This window comes from Xiphophorus maculatus, chromosome 7 (genome assembly GCF_002775205.1).
Source record: "Xiphophorus maculatus strain JP 163 A chromosome 7, X_maculatus-5.0-male, whole genome shotgun sequence".
Lineage (NCBI taxonomy): Eukaryota > Metazoa > Chordata > Actinopteri > Cyprinodontiformes > Poeciliidae > Xiphophorus > Xiphophorus maculatus.
In genome coordinates this window covers 25574253-25600564 of record NC_036449.1, presented here as the reverse complement: position 1 = coordinate 25600564, position 26312 = coordinate 25574253, and the positions used below count along the sequence as shown (strand labels likewise).

Genomic DNA, 26312 nt, shown 5'->3' with positions numbered 1-26312 from the left:
AGGGCTGGAAAGGACCAAACTGTCCAAGAAAAACATCAGGCATCCAGATTCCTAGTTCAAACACTAATGGAAATGGAGCTAAAAAGAGGAGAAATTTTCCTTTCTATCACTAAGTTTGATAAAAGCTTAAGTTAGGTTATGTGGCAAATCAGGTATATAATATATTTATAGATTTTAATTTATAATTACTAAAAAAAAACTTTATAGTTACTTTTTTAAGCAATTTAAATCATAATTTTATTAAGACAATACAATAAAGAATAAAATATGGAAATGAAAATATGTTTTTCTACTTGATTGTATTTTTGCAATACATAACCAGTTTTCAAAAATGATTAAAGCAAATTCCATGGTTTTTAAGACTAATCTATTTGTTCACAAAGTCACTGGTTATAAAACCATTAGCCCACAGGTCATGTTTTAAATCATTGTGAAATTAACTTTAGCAGCTATACCCTTAGGGTGTGGTCTGAAACCAGAACTTCAAGTAACTCTGGACCTTCCACTGTGGCTCTTAATAAGTTTGTGAAAGAATGATAAAGTTGAGAAATGTTTTAAAAGATTTTTGTAAAAAATAAATGCTGGGATTGGTGCTTTTTGTCTTCAGATCGCAAACTACTTGCTTTATCATGTAATCAAATATGATAATTAAAGAAGTTGCATGAATTCCCTTTCATAATAAAGTTTCATGAGTTTCTTTATGTTAAAACCCTAGAACAAATTTGTTTTTCTTTCATTTAAAAATCAAAACAAATTTCATGATGTAGATATTACAAAAATACTACATTTTACTTAGCTGGACCAAAGCCAAAAATAAGTCTTCTGGTTGTAATCCTTATCTGTTTCTGACAATTACGTAGCAAACCTTTGGCCCTTACTTTGCCTTTATGGTTTGCTGGAGTTCCTTTGTTTTTAATTTCCCACCCTTCCTGTTACGGTGAAGTGGAGTTGTTAGCTAAATCTGATCTAGCGATGCTTGTGCGTTTTACTCTGATACTCAGAGGCATTGTTGGTTGGACTCATTAACTGCAAGTTGTTCAAGTCGTGTGGCTCACGTCACCTCCTCTCCGCCACTGTTCTTCACTGCTGGTATGCTGTGCTTGGTTTCCTCTGAACATCAGACTAAGGATTGATGGGTGTGTTTGTGTATGCGCATACATATAATAGCTTCTTAGTGAGTAACATTTTCTCTTTGTTTCATATTCCTTTCAAACTATTATATAAATACCTGTTTGGCAAGTTTGGCTAAAAGAAAACTGACAAAAGGGAAATCATAGAGGCGAGCAAGCACAGATTCTTGCTTCATGCTGACAAGGTAAGACATCCACCATAAGTTTTATCAGAAGACAAGAGTAGGAGAATTTTGAGTTGTCTTCTCTGTGTAAACATTCATGTCGTCTTTTACAACATGAAAAGCTGATTAAAAGATTGCTGGATTTGTAAAGAACTTGCACAATTATGGCTGTACTTGTTAATTTCTGACAAAAATGCAATCATAAATTACTGAGAAGTAGATTTCTATGTGAATCATCATTTGTGACACAAATTATGATTTCTCCATTTTGAATGTTGAGAAGGAAGCAATTGTAATGTGCACAAGAGTGCTCTACAAGGAAATTGTTAAAGAGAAGATGTTTATCACATCCACTTTAAGGAAATGCTTCAAAATGTTTAAAATTGCTGCTATTTTTACCACAGGAATTCCAGGCTTGTCTTACTTGTTTAATGATTAAAGATTGAATATCTTTGAAGTTAACCCCCAACAAGGTGTGTGATTGCAGAGAAGAAATTAGTCTTTTTTCTCTGACATGTGCACGACACAGACACCATTGCTAGCCAGTTGGGTGTCCTGAGTACAAATGCTTTGTGTTGCTCACCACCCTGAAATTTTACAATAATTCGGAATTATTCTGAGTTTATTTCCCTCTACTTAGAGCTGGAAAATTAAGACTCACCAAAAAAATGCGTGGGATTGAAATGAGGAAATAAGGGAAGTCTATTGATTTCTATTGAAGTCTATTGATTTTATGAGTTCAGGAAACTGAACTCATAACTCAAACATGCACAACACTTGGTCCTTCATGCCTACCGTAGAAGCAGTTTCTCTTTCTTGCCAACACATTTCAGATTGCTTAGGACCTGCATCAATTGCTTACAAAAATTCTCTGCTGTTTTATATTATCATTTGTTCATGTCAGTCAAAATGGACTACGATAGTGAGCTGAGCTAAATAGTCATTCTCTCTAAAACTAATTATCCCCATTTCATTGCTTGAGTCATTACAAACATAAATGTTGAACTTGTTCTTAAGATCTGTTGATTTTATGCATTTTCTTATTCTTTCTTAAAGATGTCAGCAATTCCAAAAGATGTTTCTTACGTTTGCTTTATATGAATCCATACTTTATTTTTGTACAATGTTGTGAACAAATTAGAATTGCAGACAGCATATAGAGTATAATTGTGAAGCATATTTTTTAGTGTCTGATACTTATTTACCAATAGTTGTGCTAATAGAGTCTACTGTTGTTTTGAACATTTTCAGATAGTGTCAAAAAGATCTGACTTCCTTACATTAGAAAACACTTCCAGAGTGAATAATCATAAACGTGGTGTCAGTACTTTTTATAGTGATGAAATTGACACTTCATCGGTATGAATATGTGGTTTTGAGGAATGAACTATCCATTACAACCTTTGCAAGTATCAACTAGGTTTTGCAGTAGGTGTGTGAGAAATGCAACAAAGAGTCTGAGAAAAAGGTCAAAAATCATCAAAGTCTTCAGAACTTCACATTAAGTATATTATTCTAGAATAAGACTTTACCACTGCCGTTCAAAGTAAATCATTTTTGAAGAACAGCTGTAACAGACTCGACATAGGATCATTTCTCATGTCTTCACTGCTTAATATTCTTCATATTTTTTTATTAGTTCAAAGCACTTTAGTGTTGGCTCAGTAGCTCATGCTTCGCTGTATTTTTTTTATTTATTATTTTTTTTGCCTACAATCGGTCAAATAATTCCTAAGATCTTTGTTTATTCTGTCTTTGACGTCACTTATGCCATAGAGAGAGACCTGTGTGCGCGAGGAGTGAGACCTGATATGGGAAATAAACGAACGATAATTCAAGGCGTGTGCGTACCTGCCAAACCTGAAATGTGTATACTGGGCTAAACAGCCCTTAGAGCAGGAAGGTTCAGGTTGAGCTCAATGAACAGACCACACGGTGGAGGATTCTTCCTCTCATTGGGTAAAATTCTTACTTTTGTATTTAATTTATTAACACGCTTTCTACACTTTTCTTGTTATCGCAATTACTATAATTGCAATAATTTGTAAGGAACTTGGTGCCCTACGCGCAGTGCGTCATGCGCGTGGGCGGAGCGACGCCACACCTGACACCTGACATGTTAAAGTTAAACAGGCGATTATTACTGTGGTTTTCTCAAAGGTCGGGGAGCGATGCTTCGCTGGGTCGTGCTTGCTTTGTTCATCAGCCTCTGTGCCATTGCTGAGGCACAGAATAAAAAAAAGGTGAAGACTGCGACTGCGCCCCTGTCAAGAGGTGAAGTTCAGTTTGAGCAGATTGATTTCATCACAAGACTGAATGAAAGTCTAAAATTAGCTTGTCTTGTTTTTGCTTTTTTTTTCTTCTTCTTCTTCTTCTTCTTCTTCTTCTTCTTCTTCTTCTTCTTCTTCTTCTTGTTCTTCTTCTTCTTCTTCTTCTTCTTCTTCTTCTTCTTCAGGATGGGGGAAAAATATAAAATGGGTCAAAAGTTTTGAAGAGGGCCTGTCAGAAAGTGCCAAGAGGTAGGACTTTAAACCCATTCTTTGATTGCATGATAAGATTATCTTCTTTTCAATGTAGCTTTTTAAAAAAATCACATACAGGTAAACAGTTGGCTTTATAAAATCATTAATCATGTAAAAGATTGCCATTGCAGCTTAATTTGTCAATAGATTAATTGCATTTACACCATCAGTGTGCTTACTGTGCTGAAGAACCCACCGAGTTGATTCACTGGTTTTATTTTCGCAGTCAGAAACCACTGATGGTCATTCATCATCTAGACAACTGCCCACACAGTAAAGGTACCGTAGAACTTTGGTTTTGTTTTGCTTTGTTCAATGAAAAAAACAAATATGACATGTATAGATGCAGACCTGCACACCCTCTGTCATTGTGGCTCCTTTACTTCACGGGGAGTTCAGTGCTTGTGTCCCTGATTCCCTGCAGTGTACTTAATGAAGTATGTTGGATTTCTAGTTATAAATCACTCAGTTGGTTTTCTAGAGGCAGGCTCGGTGGAAGTCTCAACAACAGAGCAGAGCTGCAGAGCAGAGCTGGCTCTTAGTTTTGTTCTATTAGCATTCCTTGTAAAGAGGTCTTAAAGGCCTGTAAATCAAATGTGTACTGTCTGGTGAAAAGACGTTTATTCAGTGGAAGAGTATAAGAATCCTATGAGATAGAAACACCAGATTTTGTTGTACAAAGTACTGACAGACCTAGTCTTCTGTAACTGTTTCACTGGTGGTCCTAATGGAGAGAAGGGTCTTTGAGGAATCTTTTTCTCTTGATCATCCAGAGACTTGGGTCATCTATTTTATTTTCTTCATCTCTTCTCAGTATTTTGTATAGGATTTAGGACTAAAGACTGAGATCTCTATGAAATAAGGCTAATTTTATGTCAAATGAACCATTTCTATGTTAATTTGTCCATTTTTTGGATCATTATCCTGCTAAAAGACCCAATCATGACCCCATTTTCAGTTTTCTAGCTGAATTGAGCGGATTTTTATTTAAAATCCCCCTAGATGCCCTATATCTTAACAAAGTTCCCAGAAACACAGATTCCTCACAGTACTGTAACATGTTTTGATTGTGCAATACCCAGATTTAAATTAGTTAAATTTAAATCTGGGTATTGCACAATTAATTCAGGGTTTTCTTCTACACATCTTTACCAGGAATGCCCACAAGCGTGTAGAGCACTGTAAATTTAAATTCAACTGTCATACATTCACATTTAGCCCTCTATGGCATGGCGTTGCCCTCAGGCAACAAACCACATAGCTGTACCTCACATTGCTCCTTTATTTTATTTTTTGGGGGGCATGATTTTTGACATATTTTTGTCCAAAAAAAAGTTTTTTTATGAATATAGTTTTTGTTTGATTTGTATTTCATTTCTCATAATCAGTGTAGACAATCTTGGTGTTCTAGACCAATGTTACCCTGAGGCAACAAACCCAAATCTGGTTCCAGGAGGTGTCAGAGTCCGATTTTATGATTGACATGTAATTAGGGACCACCAAGCTCCCAAAGAATGCAGGAAAATAATTCTTCCCCACAAAAATAAAAAGTCATGCCATAGAGGGTTAAAGGTTAGTGTACTTTAAAAATGTCCTGTAAAATGTGTTTTTCATTTATTGTTTTTGTTGCATTATTGTACTCATTACTATCATATCATATCCAGTTAACTACTCAGACTAAATATAAGTATTTTAACAGCTCTGAAGGAGGCATTTGTTGCTGATAAATCCATCCAGAAAATGGCCAAAGATGACTTCATCATGCTTAACGTGGTGGTAAGTAAAATATTATACATACTCTGAAGAGAAACTATGTAAAATATTACTGGTCATGACACTTCTAGATATGTTATTATTAATGCAAAATTTTGGAAAATCTATTCAGATTAGTGCTAATGTTTATTTAGGTATGTACTGTAAGCACAATGCTTTCAGATTCTATTTTGGTTCTGTGTAAATTACCACATTTATCATTGGCGGTTATTATAATTGTTGTGATTATTGTTCTTCTACAGGAGGAAATTGGGGACAAGCATCTGGCTCCTGATGGCTATTATGTTCCCAGAATCCTCTTTGTTGGTAAATACTCCCATCAATTATTATAATACGAATCAGTGATGTTAATTGCAGCTCTGAGAAAATCAGAAGTAAACATCAGAGAGGGATTTTATGCCTAATTAAATATGATCATAACACAGAGTACATGAATGTGAATGAGAAGAATACATTTTATCCATTTAAAGTTGTTTTGATACTTCATGGGTAAATTCTGGGGGGAAATGTTTCCTTTTACTTTTTCCCCCACAACGTAAATGTTGAATAATACTGGATTTGCAAATGCAGAAATTCTCTGAGTGGCTCTGCCATATTCATGCTTCAGTGCGTAGGCTGCAAAGATATTTCAATTTCAATGTATACATCAACATCTTACTAAAATATTTGGGACTTTAAGAATTTTGGTGGCTATTTAGTGTTGCTTCCAACTTAAAACAGCAAAATGTCTCATGGTGTGCAGCAGGTAAAGTATATTGTAGTTACTTTTTTGTTCCAAAATTGTCAGAATGTTCCTGAACTCTCCTAAGTGTGTTTTAGCCATTTTAAGTTACAAACAAATGTGTGGTTGTCCTGTTTAAAAAAAAAATTAAAGGGATTTTTGTTTTTTATTGTTTACTCATATTTCTAAGTATTGTTAAAAAAATATGTTAAATATAAATTTGTACAGATTATATACATATAATATATATATATATATATATATATATATATATATATATAACACTTTCATGTGATTTCATAATTTTCTCACAAGTCTATGTGCTACTAACTTGATGTAACTCTTCTGCGGAATAGCATTTTGCTATAGTTTCCCATCATCTTTTGTTTATTCTGCTATATTATTCCCATGTTCTTCTAACTGTCATATCTTTAGCTGATCATTTGTGTCATTCTGCAGATCCATCTCAGACTGTGCGCGCAGATATTGTGGGGAAATACGAAGAGCGTCTCTACACCTACGGCCCAGATGAGATGGAGCTCTGTGAGTGACCGTTAGCTCTCACTTTGACGCTGTTTGCTCTTGTTTAATAGGGTGAAAACATGCAAGGAGAATCCCTATGTCCAATCTGTAAAGTAATATTTACATGAACACTATGAAGGTTGAAATATTCTGAGATAACTACTTAGGCAACACTTTGAGTGTATATTTTGCTTTTTCAAATTACACAGGAAAATATTATCATATTCTTTGTTGTCCAAAGGAATCCACATGTAGATATTTAGCTATAGTAGCTTGAACTTAAGTGAAAGTGGGCAATTGATAGTAAAGGCTCCAGAAAAAACATGTAATTTTTTTTCCCAAGGGTTGTTAAAAGGAAATAAAAAGTGATGCAACAGTTTATTTCTGAGTAGCAATGTTGAGAAAACTATTTCATACTCAAGCCGGGAGTTAGCTGTTCTTTGACATTGTGTTTTAGCAAAGTGAACCTCCTGTTGACAAGTGTGCAGTCTTCAATAAATGTGGATTATTACAAACTGTTGCACAGCAGATGTACCTGCAGCTTGAATTAATGAACTGTCCTGTTGGTAGCTCAGTATCGGAGCTCTGATGTTTCTGTTCCTGTCCTCTGTTCTTTGGCAGTGGCAGCAAACATGAAGAAAGTCAAACTCCTGCTGCACAGTGAACTCTGACGCAGCTCCGCTTCTACCAGGTTGCTCCTGCAGAAAGGCCAGCACTGAACTGTTACATGGTCTTATAGAGCTCACTTAAACCAACATTAAAGAGAAGCAAGTGTTATTTTATTCATGCATTTGTAATATTTCGGTTGCTGTTCTGCAGTAGTGCTTTTTTATGTCGAGAAATGGCTGCATACCTCAGAAAAAAGTGGGAAAACAACTTCAAATGTCAAGTTCTTTGCAATGTGTTGTTGTGTCTTAACCACATTGAAATAAATGCAATTTCAATGAAAAGCTTCAACTTTATTCTATTTACTCGCATTAAAATCTTAAAATTGTATTTTCTTAAGGGTTGTTAAGAAAAGAAAAAGGCAAATTTACCACCAACTTTAATGTTTTCAAAGCTCTGGGAGTTTAAGAGTCAAACTAAAACTGAAATAGGAGCACAGAGTTACCAAAGATTAATAAAATATCTTAACCTTCATTTTGTTAATAACAAATAAACAATTAATTCTCATTTCACAGAACCTGGAAAACAATAGATTGTAGTTTTTTGGATATTGGCATTTTATCCAACACTAGGTGGCAGTGTGATACAGCTAGTTAAAGTAGACCATATGAAGACATTTTTAGAGATCGAATGCATTCATTGTAATGATAACAAAATCAAAGGAACGCTATAAGTTTCACTCAGTTTTAATAGGCAAAACCTTAATGCAGATCAAAGCTCTGCAATGTAATGTTTAATGTTTGAAATGTAAATGTAATTAGTAAAAGCTTGGTTTAACATTTCCATGCATAATATTTCTGTAAAGAATGACACTAAGAATATTTTTATGAAGTCATTTCTTTTGTCTATTGCCTTTGTGGCTCTAAGCAAATTTTGTTTAGCTGGAATGAAAGCAAAAATGGCTTAGGGTTGACTGAAGTAGTTTTAGTTAAATGTAGAAAATTTATTACTAGGTCTGATGTCCTTGCCTCTTTTTTTTCAGAATTTGTATTTTTATGAGTAAAACAAGGTTATATTAGTTTTTTAAATCACCTACTTTTCCAGATGTGAAGATCGCCACATAAAAAGATGTGTACTTAATGGTGTGTTCTTATTTATAAAGTGTTGGGGAGCTACAAGAAGTTAAATGCCAATTTCTTGTCAAATGTATTAGCTGTGTTTAGTTGGCTTTCATTGAAAATAAGTTGAAATCAACATGGCTCAGCTGTTGAACACAAATGTATTAGGAATCAACTTTATTTTAGTAAGTTTGTGCTCACCAATAAGGAATTTTGTCTTTGGTTATGCTTTGCTATCAGTGACAACATTCACAATATGAAAAAACAAAACAAAGCAAAAAAAAAAAAGTTTTGTCTTTCTTGTAAATATTTATATGTGCAATGCTTTAACAAAAGAAGACCAGGTTGAAATATTGAAAGTATGTATGGTATAAATCTGACCACTTTGACAGCCTGGAGGGTGTCTGGGGTGGCTATTTTTTGTAAGTAGCGTTCTGTAGTGCCATCTACACGATTTGTGTCCAGAATGTGTGGGGTCTGCAGAGACGTTAGCTTTAGCTGCCCCTTGACATGTTCAAGTCCTGGATGGAGGGAAGACCAGCCCTGATGGTCCTTCCTATAAAGTTAATTGTTTGTTGCACAAGAGTGAAACTGATGCTATAAGTTATTATGAGTTATTTATTCCCTTTATATCACATGCTTTTAATAATGTGTATTAACTAATGCAACATATCCTCTTTTTTATCAGTCTGAATTCTGTCACAAGCTAACAGGGCTCACTGAGAAGTTGTCTTTTCTTCATGCTGTTTAAAAACATCTCAAGATGGACCTCTCCAGATTTTTTAAACACTGCCTCCCTCTGTTTTTTCCAATAGGTTTCGTATGCGCGCACTGCTGGATTCATAACAAATGTGTTTTCTGCTCTGGCATCTCAGGTCTGACAATTCCCTCCGTGTGTTCTCTGCGCTGCTGTTTCAGTGTTCTGGGAGAGAAATGATGCCTCCAAATCTTCCCAAAGCTGTCATACCACTTGGAGAAAATGAATAATACCTCATTTACTTGGCGCTGTTTAAGGAATTGTTATTCAAGTGGGAAAAACATGAATGGAGGCCAAGTTTGTTCATGTAATATGTTTGATGTGATAGCCGCACAGTGTGGCGTACATGAAAATTTTATAAATACAAGTACATTCCTATAAATTTGAATATCATTAAAAAGTTCATTCATTTCTGTAATTTAATTAAAAACGTAAAGTTGATGTATGGATTAATTCCAAATAGAGCAAAAATATTTAAACCATTTATTTCTGTTAGTTCTGATAATTAGCAAATAAAATCCCCAAATTCAATCTCACAGAACATTTTACACAAGACCAATGGAAACAAATTTGAAAACAGAAATCTGGGCCTGCTGAAAACTATGACCATCTGCTGCACAGTATTTGATCTTCATTTGCACAAATGACTATAAACCCATATTTCCAATTGTTGAGTTTTCTTCCTGCTGGTCTGCATTTCCTGTCCAGATGATCTTATCAGCAAAAGTCACTACCTCCATTTGCTGTATTATTAATAACACAATATGCATCCACTAGACCTACAACATGATGAAGTAAACCGTCCATTTTTTTATACAGCTGTTATACATGAGATTTCACATCATTATTCATATATGGTATTCACTTCCTGCTTTAAAGAGAAATCCCTTTTTGGTGCAGAACAGGGTTTTTAATATTTTCTTCTTTGATAAAACAATAAAAAAACAGATTATGATTCACATACTTTCTATCTGTTTTGCTCTGATGGTTCTAAAATATTTCCATTTTAAAACCAGACAACAAATTGGCTGTTGCCCACATGTGGACATCAAATTCAAGGCAAGAATCTTCAGATTTACAGAAATATTCTCACAGACCAAACCGTCAAACACACAGACACTCACCTAAGTTTAGAGATCTTTACTTTGACTTTGCCAGTGACAAGGACATTGGGCTATTAGTTCTTGTTTGCACATTGCTCGGACAATTTAGCTATTCAAATAGCGCCCGCTTACCGGAAAACAGCTCCTTAATGAAGAAATGACTGGGTAATATGCCATAAACTTACTCTTTTATTCCATCCCACACACTCTTGAATACACACTGCATTGAACCAATATGTACAGTACACACATGCGCACACGCCAACACAAACTTTCCTCACACTCACGCTCACACGGGGGCAGAATGCTATTATAATGCAATCTACAGGAAACGGTGCCAATTTTGCCTTGTAAGTCAGACAGGTCAAATTGCAAATGTCAGCTTTTTTCTCTTTGATTTTAATTATTCTGTCAGGTTCAAAGAGCCTTCATCAGTAAAGGAGCTGTTCTGACAAAGGAAGGCCTGAGCGCACAGATAAGCTCAATCTGCGTCTCCTCTTGACACTTTTCTCCTCCGCACTTAGCCTATCTGCTCTCCTCTCACACACAGCGGCACTCGGGATTACCGCTGAGTAAATTGCAAACTATCACCGTGCCACAGAGATGGTTTAGCAATTACCAAATGGCTGTACTGATGGGAAGTCAACTTTTTAACAACACCGTGTTTCTTCACGTCAGATGAATTTTTATACATAAGACTGTGTGTAAGCATGTGTCTAACATGTTTAAAATACACTTAACACAATTAATATTTCTGTTTGCAGTAAATAATAAAAAGTCAAGCATGTCTTTTTTAATCTCTACAAATTTTCTTCAAAACCAGCTTGATTTTCTACATTCCTAAAGCAGATGATTTTCTTAATCCACTCCTGAAGTGGATGAAAAAAAAAACACTATTGAACTTCCAATTCAGTAAAACCTTTTAATCAGGCCTAAATGAGTCATTATCCATCTGCTCCTGCGAGTTTGAGGTAATGATACTCAACTGGAGAAACGTCTTCTTCTGTGTTTAGTCGCGTCTCCTTCCCTGACATTACTTCAATTAACTCTGTATACATTTTTGGTTTTAGCTTAGTTATAGAAAGTACTCATGCTCTGGTGATTAGTTTATTTCTGTCTCTTTCCTGGACAGTCATCAATTTAACGTCTGTCTTTTTCTTGGACTAAGTCAACAACTTTCTGTACTTTCTCTGTTTTTCTGTCATTTTACAACTTTGTAATGGATGGAGCTTTTTTTTAAAAAAATTTCTCACCATAATCTTTGTGTACTTTCTGTGTTTCTCTGGCCTCATGCATTTCTGCTTTTGCGATTAGCTCTATCTGAAAGTTTCTTCAGCTTAAAAGGGAGTTGTTCCTTTCAACTGTCACCACATCCCATCACCGGATTTGTAGGTAAGCTTAGCTGATTGTAATGTGCAAAAATTATAGTCAGATTCAAGGAAATATTTGGTGCTTTATTAGTAGAATGGACAAATGAATATAAGATTGTTAAAAGTGAGTATTTAGTGTATTTTACATTTTCTTTATGACTAGTTTATAGCCAGATTTAAACAATCATATTTCTAATGACTATGACTGGTTCTGTAGGAACAAAATCATATATTTTCAGGTGCAAAATGCTGTTTTATCAGCAACATTATTACTTGGGAACTTGCTGTGGTCCCACTGCAGCTCATTATGTCCTTTTGCGTTGACAGCATCCATCTGTGTTCAAACTTTAAATTTGTTACATTTATTATCTATGAATGTTCCTGATTTATTAAACATTTCAACAGTTCCTTATGGTACTGGCAGTACTGTCAAAACTCTTCATGAAATTTTCAGTCATCACAAAGATTTTCAGTGCAGAGGATGTTGTTTAATGCTGTATGATGCTATATGATGTTCTGCACACTGTTAAACTCAACTTGCATCACATCACATGAAGCCCCTCAATGGAGAAACTGATTTTCTTTTTCTTTTGGCAAAACATTTTACACAGAGACGCTGTGTTTCCTTTGTACTTAGTCTGTTGGTGTCATCACATCACTGCATAAAACACCTACACATGCACACACACACATACAAGGTCACATCCATACTCTAACCGGTGAATATCAGGAGGCTCGAGCCGGCCGAGGTGGAGACTGGTCTGGCTGTTTGATTCGCCACATACATCAACTCTGTTGAGCAGAAAATTGAAATGGAAATGTGGGCCTTGGAGGAGTGTGGCTCCCATTTACTCCTGGACCAGTGCTAATGATTTGTCATTTCTCTCAGGGGCACAAGCTGTTGGCCTCTCCCTCACTGCCCTCCTGCACCGGGACGCCCAGAGCTGCTCCTCTGTTCTTTACTGTGCTGGCGCTCTGAGGCGACGTGCTGATAAATTAAAAGAATGCATATTTTAATGTTTACCAGTGAATCTTTGTGTCTGGCCTCATGAAGATGATTTTAGGCTTTCCTGGAGCTCATAAATACTATATTTTTTAGCTTAAATACTAAGACAAAGCCAACTTTAATTACTTGTAATAAAAAGACTTGATAGAAGTTTTCCATAGACGGCGTCACAAGAAATAGCAGATGGTTTCTGCATTATTAAAACCCAGAGCGTTTCTCACATGGTGAAGTTTGCTGCAATGACTGAATCTGCTTTTAGAGCTTTCATCCTGCCAATGGGGTGGTAAACTTCAGAGAGCTCAGTGTTTACAGCATCTATAGATTATTTATAATTGATCTGATAGTTCATCTGCCCAGAGAGTAAACAAAGAAATTGCTATCTACTTGGAGGATTATTTTAGGGTTTCCTCTCAGCTGATTTTTCCCCACAGCTAAACAAATATGAACAGCAGCAAACAAAAATGTAAAATTTTGATGAGCTTGGACCAAAATAAGTATTTAAAAATATATAGTTTTTTTTAAATCACTTTAGAGACAGATGGTGAAATGCCGTACGTTCGACCCATATAAAAAAAAAACAGACAAACAAAAAAACATTGCAAATCTGATGTTGCTAACATAGTTTTTAGTTTCCTTCATTTCTTTCTTCTACTGCTCTGTTTTTAATCCATCAACGGGTGAAACAGGTAACATCCTGTACAGGCTAACTACATGCAGGCTGACTTTCAATGGTTTGCTTTGACAACATTTTGATATGACGTTAGGGCCAGAAAATTAAAGTTTTTTAATAGATTATTTTACACCAAATGAAGAAATTACCAAAATGTTGACATTACGATATGTCCATAGAGGGAAATCTAATGCATGTTAAGAATATATTAACCAGTTCAGAGCTGTTAGAGGAGAAAACAAAGAGTCTCCAGAGGAAACTAGGAGAAAATGGAAACAAAAAAGAAAGGAAATTATTATTTATGCAATGTCTCATAAGTCTTTTACAGTTGTGAAAAAGCATAAAACCATAAGCAGCTATCATAAGTTCTGAGCTTTGCAGATGGCGCTCTGTTTGTTGTTTTTATGGATTTGTAAACACAACGAAAAAAATCCATTTTGTGATGTTTGCTGTTGATATTTATGTTTCAATCGTAAGATCACAGAAGCTGCAGAACAGGAGCAACCCATCACTGATACATCACACACTGATAGAACATCACTGAAATATGTACACCCCATAATAATATATATTATTATCAACAATGGGTTTTTGCTTGGACTATTTTGTCATTCATTAGGAGGTACTGCAGCATCCGCCACATCTCTACTAGCTACAGTTTTATTTCACCTTTTTTAGTAAAAAGACGTTTAGGATCCGCTGGACTGTAGTGTATAAGTTAAATACTAAAAAATGACAATAACTCACTGAATTATTACTTGATCCATTTGTTGTGACTGAAATTTGCAACAACAACAAAAAAAAGTCAGAAAGCTTCTTCTGAAATTAGGAAAAGATTCAATGCTTTAAGCGTGACATCTGTTTTTTAAATAAGACAATATTATATTAATAATTAAGCATCTATCTGGTTTCAATAAATCATTCCAAATCAGTTTTTGTTTGATCTGAATTAACTTATCAATAAAACAGCAGTATGAATAAATGAGTTCTTAGTTCCCCAAGTTAAGTAAACTTAAAAGCATCTGACCCCAAATATCTTTCAGATCTGAAGTACGTTTTTGATTTACTCTTCAAATGAGTTTGGTAAGCACACAGAGGGAACCGGATGACCCTCCTTAACTTGCTGTCCGACCTGAAGATTAAAACCAGCAGTAAAATGCATGAGACGCCTCCGTCTGACTAATCCAGCCTCCACACTGAGTCTGATTGACACCCGACACGTATGCAATTAGTTTCTGCAAAAATGTCACCACCGCCACACAAAGCTACTCTACAGATTATATATAAAACTTCAAACTCTGCTTAAAATGTGTTTCATTGTGGAACACTGCGCAATCAGGACTTGAAAGGTGTAGTTCTGGTAATGGTGGACCCTGAGGTGATCTTAGAAATGAAATACGTTGTTTGTCTAATTAAATTGGTGATTCCATCGGAGATCTCCAGTGACAGGCTGTTAATTCTCAGGCAAACAGAGCGACAGGTTAATGAAATCAGGCTGAACAGATGTTCCTTATTGTTGCACTGCACAGTATTTTCACCCATTGTCTTTTGTTACACAAGTTTACATCATATCTTGCTTTCTTTTTTTCTCAAAATTACTTAGTGGAGAGCCGATATTTTCTAATTTATGGTTTGACATCCAGTATTCAAAAGAAAGGACGTGATATATCTTATATGAAGATCATATAAGGGGTATACAAAACAAAACAGAAAATATTTTAATCACATCTTAAGGTGAATATGTAAGTACTTTAATAAAATATTATGGATTTTACTGCCAACAGTGCATGCTTCCTGTTAAAAATTAATGTTTGGCACGTAAGGTTGCAGCTGAAATAATAATAAATCATGGTCATATGTCCTTGGATTGAAAGACATCTAAAGCAAATCTACTGGACTAACTTGTGTAAGATGGATGTCAGGATAAACTGGTATAGCAATGCTTTGGCTTCATTGTTGACATTGCTGCGTGTGTTATGACTTTCTTTCTTAAGGAAGAAAATTGTTCTGTACCTGATTTTGATTGTTTTTTTTAGAATGTTAATGTTCTGTTTAATTCTTGTAACCTTATGATGATCAGAACTGAATCTACAAGGAGGCAAACTGGGAACAAATGATACGTAGAAGTGATAAAACTAATTCCACCTTGACCATTGAGTTGAGAATTGTGAATTCTTATATTATCATTTCACAGACACACAGAAAGAAGAGTCAAAGACATAATCAGAAATAAACTTGACCCAAAGATCAAAAGTAAACTAAGAACTTCTTTATTCTTTTTTTTTTCTTGATTTCATATAACTATCTATATCTGTTTTTTCTACATTGTCCTTAAAAGTTTGTCATCATGCTAGGTGCAGCTTCAGTGTTGGTAGAACATGCAAGGTCGTGGTTTGAGTTGGTGGAGGATTTCACACATTGGACAACTGAACCCAGAAAGAGCAAAAGCCTCCAAATGTGGGCTCACTGAACAGAACCAAAATAACATAACCCCACCAAGAAGGGGGAAGGGTTGCACTGACCGTCTTCAGGGATTCACGAGGGGGTTAAGCGGAAGCAGTTCCATACTTGCTCCAGTAGTTGAATTCATCCGAACCATAAATGGAGACTTTTTCCTTTTTTTTTTTTTCTTTTTAAATCATGACATCATCAGTTGACATCTTTAGTGCAGTCAAAAAAAAAAAAACTAAACTCTAGGAGCAGGCAATCTTAACGGGGCATATACGAAAAAGAAAAACCCTCAGACAGCTTTGTAAAAATCAAAACATTAACAGAACGAACTGGGAGAAACAGAGAGGAAGAGAAACATCTGTCACACTTGCATATGGAGTAGGCCTACTGGCTAGGATTGTAGTTAGGGTTAAATTGTAGGGGATCACTCAATCAGACTGTTCTTCATTTTTACTATAAAGCTAACTTCAAAGCTGTGTTCAAATTGGTCACTTTTTCTTCATTAGTACACTACAGTCATTTTCATCTCCTGTGCACAATTTCTACTGTTTACTTGAATGTACAGTTCACTGCATTGTTAAAGACAGACCACTACGCCCTACAACCTGAGCTAACAAAGTCCATTAAGGCTAACATTAGCATTCTAACATCCTCAGCTAATTATTAGTTTTCTAGCCACTATGTAGATAGTGTACTAAAAAGCTACTGCCTGGTACAGTAAAGATAGTCTACAGAGGTGCTACATGGCATCATCAAATTAGACCATGATTAAATTAAGCCTGAGCTAACAGAGCGAGCTAATGCTAACATTAGGATTCAGTGCCTTTGAAAACAGATAACAATGACTCTAAATCTACCATTAATTGTGTACTCAGAAGTTCTCAGATGGTACAAAAAAGTAGTGTTGAGGTGGTACACTAACTTTTAAAAAAAACCAGAATAACTTGAATGGCCTAAAAATGGTAATGCTAAATTTAGCAAGCTAACACCCACTGTACGGTGAACAAGAAAACTCTCATAGGGCTTAGCAAAAGTATTGTAAAGAGGTAGTACACTCTTTACACTACTGTAGACTATATGACAGTTGTGTAGCTGTGAACATTAACATACTGATGCTGACATTAACATGATATATCTGTATTTTAAATTATCTTTGTAATAATATGATTGGTCATGTATCTCAGAATATGTCAATCTCAAAAATTAATCTTCCCTTATCCATTTTGAACAAAATGCCATAACATATTGCCATTTACATTTATGTTGTGTTCAGATGCTGCAGTAGGTTGTTTCATAGAAATAGATGGAGGCATTTTTTGATGTGCATCTAAAGCCACCAACATACAGTCTTTAGCATGTTACTGTTAGTGATGATGTACATTTAACATACGCAGTTAAGAATAACTAAAAAAAAACTAAAAGTTGCATTAGCAAATGGTTTTCTCTGCTTTGTTAAAAAGTTCATGTTGAGCTCAGTGTTTCCAGTTTTTAACCACTGCCAATATGAAGAGTTTAGTAACAAAAGCATCTTCGAATTTTCAAGACTTTCTAATATTTTACACACGCTTACACAGCATCAACTATGGTCAACTAGAAATTCAATTCAATGTCATACAGTGTAAGTAGAGAATCTACATCAGCTCTACTGTATTTCAGCTTCAGTCAATTCAGCATGGTAATGCTAATGTTAGCATGCTACCATTAACATGCAGGGCAGCTAACATCCACCAGTGATTTCCTTTTCTTATAAATAAAGCAACATATAAAACGTTACCAAACAGTAGAAATAGTGTACATGAAACAAAATGTAATGCCTTGACTGACCAAGAATGATAATAAAGTAAAGACACTAATGCTGATGTTTGCATACTGACACTTATTGTCCGCAGTTGATTTTTGTGACTTTCCTGACTTCACGGAAAGTAAAACTGGTAACATAAGACTTAGTGCAAATTTTATGATGATGAATTATGTTAGTATAAGGTTTAAAAAAAACCATTTATTTATAATGTGATGTATGCTGCTGGTGCTTGTTTATGCAATATACCTGCAAATAAACACATTAAAGCAGAATTTAGTGTTGCAACACCAAAACGCTGGCTCCACCTGCACCATTCAGTTTTGTACACACACAGTCTGAGTGAGTGAACATTTTGAACACAGCTTTGATTTTCTAATGATGGCTTAGAAAATTAAATCAAAACAAGGAGGATTGGACAACCTTCGATGACATCACGAGTGCCAGCTGGTGGAGGAGAAATGTAACAGTGCTGCTTTTTTTTTTCTTCCTGCTGTATCTGTCTTGCTACAATGGGAATGAATCAAGTCGACTCTGGAAGTGTTGGTGCCATGCTGTACATTGGCTGTAGTCAGTGATTCATAAACTTATATATAGGAACAATAAGATCTTCACATTCCTACTGACAAAGGAGAGATCCAAAAGGTTTCCACAGAGGGAGAATTTGCCACATTTGTTGTTCCTTATATGCGCAGAACAAGTATATTGCAACAGTTATGATTGCAGGTCACAAAATGCACGGTGGGCGCTGACAGCTACATTTGCACTAAAGAAGCCTGACTTTTATGCCCAATATGGAATATACTTTTTTTTTTTGCAGAAAACACAAGTACAAAAAAAAAACAACCTGCCAGTAAAGGGATGATGGCGGAATAATGGCAAGCCATTAAAAAACAGGTGTTATTAACACTGGGGGAAAAACACGTGAAAATCTACATCTTTGGTGAAAATTTAACTGAGTATGCTGAAAGACACCTGAGCACACACAAATTTCACACTCAAACTGTGTTTTTCATCCTACAGCTGGAAACAGGAATTGACTGAAGTTTCTTAGAAATGCGTTTTCATTGACCAGTTTAAAACATGGAAGAGTATTGACTCACGGTGAACAGGAGTTAATACACAGAGAGGCGTTAATACAGGAGGCTGAACATCAAACTGGAAAACTGTACATTTGGTTGGACACTACTGGCATCAGGTTTCAGCATACAGCTTCTGAGTCTGTTCATGCACGGTCTGTGAAGGTGCTTCCAAGGACAACGTTGTGGAGATTGCATGTTTGCATCACAGCCACCACAGATGGGCTTAATGTGGCATATCTTGAATCTAGCTTCATATACTGTACCATATGTGTGCTACAGGACATCTACTATTATCTGATCTGACAGCTGTCAGGGGTCTCTGTGGTGTAAATACAAGAAGTCTGAGAAGTTTGTTGTACAGTCACTGTTCTCTCAGTAGTTTCATCCCCATTTATCCTTTTTTGATAAGGGAACACAGAAAGTAAACAAACAAACAGAAAAAAAACCCTCTTCTCTTGAAGCCCCCCAAAAATCATTCAATTAATCACAAGAAATGTAGAAAATAGAGACAAAGATTCAAAGCTGCCTGTGGAGAAAGTTGCTGGCATTCATTCAAAAATCGTTGACGCATAGAGTTCTCCGTCGCTTGTTTTCTGCTCGGCAAGCCTCTCAGTTCAGTTTCCATGCAAAGCCATGGATTCAAAAAGGAAACCAAATAAATCAAGGAAAAAATAATAGAACGTGCAGCGCCTCCTAAAGCTTCGTCCCGGGACCCAGGTGAGGGGGAGGACTCCAACATGACCCACCCGGATATTCAAGTATGAAGTGACAGCGATGGGAAATACCTTTGAGGACAAATGAATGAATAAATGAATGAAAAAGAAAATCACAAAATATTAACTTGAGAGTGCTAAGCTGCAGTCACACCTGTCCTGAATTTGTTTTATTGTGAATCAATCAAACAGGGCGACATTGTTTTAGAACATTTTCACCTTTAATAAAAGGGGCTAAGAACGCATCAGAGAAACACACATTATATGTTATACCTACAATATTTTCACTTTTCTGAACTAGATTTACATCTTGAGGATTTATGAATCATTAAATTAAAGATCACTGTTTTTAATTTTAGCAATTATCTTTAGGTCCATACACATTGGTATTAGTCAGTAACAACAACAACAAAAAAAAAATATTTCTTCTATGCTACATGTTCCCCTAAAAAGGCTACACTCATTTTGCGAAAAGAGACAAAAATTGTATTTTCGCCACTTTTTCACACCTACAGCATGAGGAACATTTCTGTCCTGAAAACAAAGTGACTGAAAAAAAAAGAACAATGGTTCCAGTTTAAAAACAGAAAACAATTAAAACCAAAATTATAGGCTTAAAAATCAAAAATGAGAAACAAGATGAGGCGGAGGTCCTCTGAGGAATGATGAGCTATGGAGAGTTCGTGGAGCCACGCAGGTGACAAGTGCACATGTATAGCTCACACATGGGGACGGAAATAAAATGTTACTGAGGGGCTCGATAAGTTTTCCGGCCTGGGTCAGGGAGGGAGGGCGGGAGGAGCTGGTGCATTGGGAAACCCCCCCTCTCCATTTGGTCCCCGGACTCAATCAGGAGCTGAGGGTGAACTGGTCTTGCTCGATGGGCTTTTTGACCCAGGCCCCCAGGCCAGCCTTGTGGAAGGCCTTGATGAGGGCCTTTTTAGCAGAGTGGTACTCCATGGCCGCCTGCTTGGCATCATGGTATGAGCTGGGCTTGGGCACTTTGATCCGCAGGATGGATGACAGCTGGGTAGGAAGAGGAAATAGAAACAGAAAGTAGAATTTAGGATGAAGCTTCCTTGAACAGGTTAGCATAGGTCTCTGTGCTTTACAAAACATATTACATTATTTGCACAGAATCATTCCTATATAATGAGATTTTAGTCTGCTCCGTTCTGCCTATTCTGAGCTCCTTTCAGGATGAGCTGCTATTAGCCCCAACTCAACGCTTACAGTCGCATGTGAAGATGGCTACAAACGTCATACAACGTACATCTTTGAAAAGCAGAAGTAGAGCCTCCTGCACAACCAACAAGAATGCAGCAAGTGGTTTCTAAATGGTAAGTCAACAACTAAACACGTGTCTTTTCCAGCAGCCATTGTGCAGCGCATCCAACCAGCTGACCAAATGTCCTAAAGCTCAGCTTGGGTTGCTAGGTGATAATAGATTGAACAAATACTTAAGATACTTATCTGTGACATTTTTCTTTTAGAAACAAACACTGCTTTAAACTTTTCCACCTCTGTTGTTTGGTCTTCATGATGCTGTTTGTTTGCTAATGATCTCTAACAAACTTTGAACCCTCTGCAGAACAAACAAACTTATACTGAAACAAAATTAGGAGCATCAGAGCAAAAAAAAAGAGAAAAATGAAAACGTAAATTTTTGTTTTGCAAAGAACTGTAATATAAGTTGCGTTTCCGGCTCTCTGTACCTTCGAGTGCAGGCGCACCCAGCGGCTGTAGAGGGCGTGTTTGCAGAGTCTGGAAGGCCGGCCCATATCGTCCTTCCCCGTGGTGGCGTTGATCACCTCCAGTGCCTGATCGCCGACAGTCCAATTCACGCTGAAGTTCGGCGCCTTGCCCGGCTGTCTAGCCTCAGCGTTGCTTATACCTGGGAATCCCAAACAAAGAGTTGGTATGTTTACAACGAATTTTGTGCACCTGAACAGCTCAATACTATCACCTCCTACTATGTTTAATCGAAAAGGCATCCTGATGCAGAGGCAGCTTATCAAACAGCCCTGATGTCTTTTAGCATCATTTTTTTTTAACCTTTTTTTATGTGATGCTGTCTAACATGGTGGAGAGAAATGATGCCATCTACCTCGGAGGGGGACTCTGAGGACGAGGCCTGAACTCTTCCAAAACATGACAGGGCTTTGGCCTCCACTGTGTCTCAAACATAAATGGGAGATATATGGATGCCATAAATCCCTGTGTCCTGCTCGCTTTTGTGTGTGCGTGTATGTGTGAAAGTGCATTAAGCTCCTTGGTTCCATTTGGCAGCACTTGTGGCAGAAAATGATTTACAGCGGATGAAATCCTCACTGCTCTAAGGCCACAGCCCTTCACCGCTAAAAAGTCTCTAAAGCGGAAAAGGTTAATAACCCCGGACTATTATCTCCTCTAGAGAGGAACCACAGTGGAGGAGCAGAGGATCACGGGGAATGGTGAGTAAAATCCAGGAAGCAATGAGACACCCCCTACCACAACGTCTAACGCTAAATCTGATTGTTTTTAAGAAACACAATGGCTATTCAGGAAGAGAAGTTTGGTCTGAAAATAGTTCCTTGGGATTTGTTTTGGTGCCTGTTTTGAGGTATGAATGGAAACATAAATAGGCATTCATAAGAAGCTGCACAAAACAAAGCACTGATGCAGAGTAGTTTGGATTGAAGGGTTGTTATGTTGTTTTAACACTTTGTGAAATTGAAGTGTTGGTCACTCAGTCCCTAGTGGGTACGGAAAGGAGCCATTCACCATCAGTTTATTCTGACATAACTGGAGTTTTATGTAGATCTACTACAAGCAGGCATATTGTTTAAAAAAAGTTCAACTTGTTACAACAGCCAGTTAGTCAACACACATATAACATTTGACCAATCAGCCAGCCAATAAACTGAACAAACACACAAACAGAACAACTGTCCAATCAAACTCACCATCCATCCATCCATCCATCCATCCATCCATCCATCCATCCATCCATCCATCCATCCGACCGACCGACCGACCAACCAACAAGGCCTTCCATCCAACTAACCATTCATATAGCCAGCCAGTCAACCAGCCAAAGGAAAGAGAGAGGTGAGTTAAATCTGTGTTTAAATAGTTACTGCATAACTTTTATCAAAACAAAGCTGCAATCAAAAAAGGGAAGGAACAGATTTATGAATTTATAGCCAACATGAATTTGTGAGATAGATTCTTTTTTACAAGGGTTGTGCAAATTTTTAAAGTATCATTTTACAATAATGTTCCATATAGTCAGTTTATGTTTTAGTCAGCTGTACTTAGATAAAGCAAAATAAATGTTGACCACAATTCAGCCAAATAATCTTAGCGAGATCATTCTGCTTGACATAATCAGAATGACTTCTTTGATATTCTAATGATATATTTTAGCTGTTTTACAAAGAAACAATGACAGGAAGAACAAAAACAGAGTACTAAATTAAAAACAAAAAAAGGAAAGTAAAAGAAAAACAAAAGGCTTTTGAAAAGGTCAAGCCACTGCTGAAAATTTATACAAAATGTTAAAGCTATTCAAATTCCACAGCAGAAAGATAAATGTCAGCTCAGATCAAACAAAGCAGGAAAGCTCCTCCTGTCCTCCTTTCCTCTACGACTGACCTGTGAGGTCAAGAAATGTGTTTACTACCCAGAATTAAAATCTTTCTGCTTGATATTTGGAGAGCTGGGGTTGGATTATCAAAGTTTAAAAAGGTGACCTCACACGGTTAGGTTGTTTTTTTAAATTGTGAACGTGACCACGCAATACAGCTGGGAATTTAAGGGAGAAAAAAAAAAATCTACCAGCGGGTCTTTCCGTATTTTATCATCTATTGCACTTCAGTGAGGGCTCCTACCGCTGAGTAGAGGCCTGTTGAGGGTGAACTGCTGGGGCAGGTCCTCGATATCTGCAATGCGCTGGTACATGGCCCTGGAGAGGTGGTCGGCATGGTAAAGGCTGCCGAGGATGATGCTGGAGAAGTAGATGGGCTCGGTGAAGTAGCTCATTAAAGAGCCCTGGATGCCCACCACATTCCACCTGGAGAGGGAAAAACATACAAGACAGAATCTGAAACCATGTTGGAAACACAGAAACCACACAGCAATTTGTTTTTAAAGGGTATATTCTAAAAGCCGATGCGTTATGTGGTGAAACTCTTTTCTTTTCAAGAGTGATGTGAACCTGCTTCATTGTTTAGCAGAAATTGAAATGTATTTGTGACTGAACTGAAAGGACTTTTTTTGGGGGGAAAGTGCCTCAAGATTATATGTGATGTGAATTGTTGCTTATAAATAAACTGAACTGAATTAAAATTGAGTTACCTTCTATGTTGAATAAACTATATAATTATAAAGATGAATACATCTAGAATAAAATAAATAATTCACACAGATTTAGAATCTCAACATTTCAAGATTTACCTTAAACAAATCTTTCCAAAGCTTGGCAGTCTAAGTATAAATATCAGAGGTAGTTGTGTTTTTACATAAATGATATTTCCAATGTATCTAAGTCATTAAAATTTCTTTATTTAATGACATATAACTCTTGTAATAGTTGAGCAATAATTTCTTGTGAATAATAAGCTGTAAAGCTGTTTGAGCTTCTCTGGGTTATTAGTCAGTAATTAAAAAAACGGAGATTAAACATTAGAGTTCAAGTTTGAAATCAGACTTTTATGTTTTATATTTCCCTTCTATGATGTTTCCTAAGCTAATTATCTTCATCTTGTTAGAACGCTAAAAAGCATTTATATGTTGCTTTGTGATTGACTGATTCATTATTAGTGTAAACAAGCAATTGAATAAGTGTACCTAACAACATGGGAACATCTCTAGTTATAAAATTATGTACCAAGAATAACTAATTTGGCTTGTAGCATCGGTATTCAATTTCAAGTAAGAAACATTGGCATATAAAACACGCAACGGATGCGACGCTGCACAAAAGGCTCCATTGTTCCACAACACAATATTCTTGGTGCAAATGTGTCTGAGGAGGTGAGTGTAAAACTGGAGGGAAGGAGAAATGAAATCTCAGGCTTTTATAGCTGCAGGCAGTAAAACACAAATTCAGCACAGTCAAACAGCTTCATATTATTCTTAGCCATACACACACACGGTTTTATCGCAACAACACGGCGACACAAATGCACCTGAATACCTTCTGAAGGACACGCGGCGAACAAAAAGAAGCAGAAACAGGCAAGCACGCTCATTGGAGTTATGTTTTCAGAGGCATTCAATTTTGTTCCTGTCAAACCTCACTATATTTCTGCTTTGTGTTTCTTCCTGCAAAATATAACGCTTTATGGCTCCGTGCAGGGAGACTAAACACACACACAAAAAAACAGAGAAAAAGTAAGGAAGAGAAACTGCTCAGGTTTTAAACACATAATAAAAACATAAATCAGAACACAGAGATTCAGTAAGTAAAATCTTTTCAAGAACTTGTTTTAATGCGGAGAGCGCCGTGTTTTTGATATTGAGGGAGATTGAAAATGACACTTGAAAATTCTAATTTTATGTCAGCAATTTAAGCACTATACTGTATGTACAATAATCGTAGATAAAAAAAAATTAATTGTAGCCTAAACTTTGTGTAGAGATGCACTCCAAAACTCTTCATTGGAAATTGTTAATTCCTCTTTTCTACTCAAACTCGCCATAATTTTGTTTTATAGCAACTATTTCCAGCAGCTATTCACTTCAAAAAAAGAACGCTACTTAATAGACCATAACGAACTGCACTTCTTTCAAGTTGCTCACGTAAAAAACAAAAAAAGTTTTGCAAAGTTCCCAGAAACTACATAAGCAAGAAACTTATGTTGTCTAACCCTTTGGAGTCTTGGGTCTAAATGGCCGTTTTGGTCTAATTTTGAATATACCCTTATATTTTCACCATAAAAATTATTTACCTTACCTTGTTTGGTATCATTATTTTCAGAACATCCTAAACTTTGTGATTTTACAGTGTTTGTTTCATTTTGACTAAATTTATTATCACATTGGAGCAAAAAACACACACAGAAACATGACCTCATGCCCGCCACAGGGCGGGCGTCGACCTTAAAAGGCTAATAGTTGCTAAGACTCAAAATAGCCTGGATATTTACCTATTACACGTTATATTTGCTGTTCTTGGGTTTGACAACAAATTCTCAGTTCTATATAATTATTATTTTTTGGCTAATCCAGATGAATTTTAAAGGCACACAGATTATTTATGACAATCAAATAAATATTTAATTAATCAGTTAACACTGAAATCAATCAATGGCTATTTTTGATCTTTTGATATTCTGTGGTTTTCTTTAAATTGCACAGAAACACAGAAAATGTCACAAACAATTTGTACCAGTCCTGAAACACTAAGCTGTAAACAGTATTTATGCTGCAACCCACATGAATTACACAATCAGCATTCAGTTACTGTGCGCTCAGGCAGAGTTTTATCCAGACGAGAGGAGGTGGAGCATTCTCATGATCAGTCATGGAGAAGTTTCACCATTCATCAAAGTGTTGCCTTGAACATGGACAGAGACTAAAGACGCTATGATCAGCCAAGAAAAAAATTCTTCCAGGGACAAAGGATTCATCAATTCACCAAGCTCCCTTTGACACTCAGAAACCCCCCCCCCAAAAAAAAACATGGACTTGAAATGATAAAGTGCATCGACAGAGGGGGGATATATCACTGTACAGAAAATTATACTGGCAGCAAATAAAACATGAGAGTCCAGAGGAATGTGGCTGAAGGGAAATCAGGCATGAAGTTTTTGGGTTTATCT

The 26312-nt window shown here is 36.4% G+C and overlaps 2 protein-coding genes across 8 annotated transcripts in view; one reads left to right on the top strand and one right to left on the bottom strand.

Annotated features, from left to right (window-relative positions):
* Window positions 1-922: 922 nt before the first annotated feature.
* LOC102233236 (anterior gradient protein 3-like) lies at window positions 923-7782 on the top strand. Of its 5 annotated transcripts, none has more exons than XM_023336464.1 (8): window positions 923-1089; window positions 3455-3568; window positions 3750-3813; window positions 4043-4095; window positions 5516-5592; window positions 5832-5895; window positions 6770-6853; window positions 7454-7782. In XM_023336464.1, exons 2-8 carry the CDS (start codon window positions 3466-3468, stop codon window positions 7501-7503), a joined length of 495 nt encoding a protein of 164 aa, XP_023192232.1. In that variant the 5' UTR covers window positions 923-1089; window positions 3455-3465; the 3' UTR covers window positions 7504-7782. The 5 variants fall into 5 exon arrangements, with proteins under 5 accessions (XP_023192232.1, XP_023192230.1, XP_023192233.1 ...); XM_023336462.1 differs by lacking the exon at window positions 923-1089 and adding an exon at window positions 1112-1136; XM_023336465.1 differs by lacking the exon at window positions 923-1089 and adding an exon at window positions 1151-1174.
* A 7934-nt stretch (window positions 7783-15716) lies between these two features.
* Window positions 15717-26312, bottom strand: part of LOC102232610 (double-stranded RNA-specific editase 1-like) — a 129815-nt gene continuing 119219 nt past the window's right edge. For all 3 annotated transcript variants that reach the window (XM_023336484.1, XM_023336483.1, XM_014469597.2), the window contains 3 exons: window positions 23379-23560; window positions 21222-21400; window positions 15717-20532 (listed from right to left, as the gene is read on the bottom strand). In XM_023336484.1, the coding sequence (XP_023192252.1) occupies window positions 20356-20532; window positions 21222-21400; window positions 23379-23560 (538 nt within the window). In that variant the 3' untranslated portion in view covers window positions 15717-20355. The remainder of the gene's footprint in view (window positions 20533-21221; window positions 21401-23378; window positions 23561-26312) is intronic.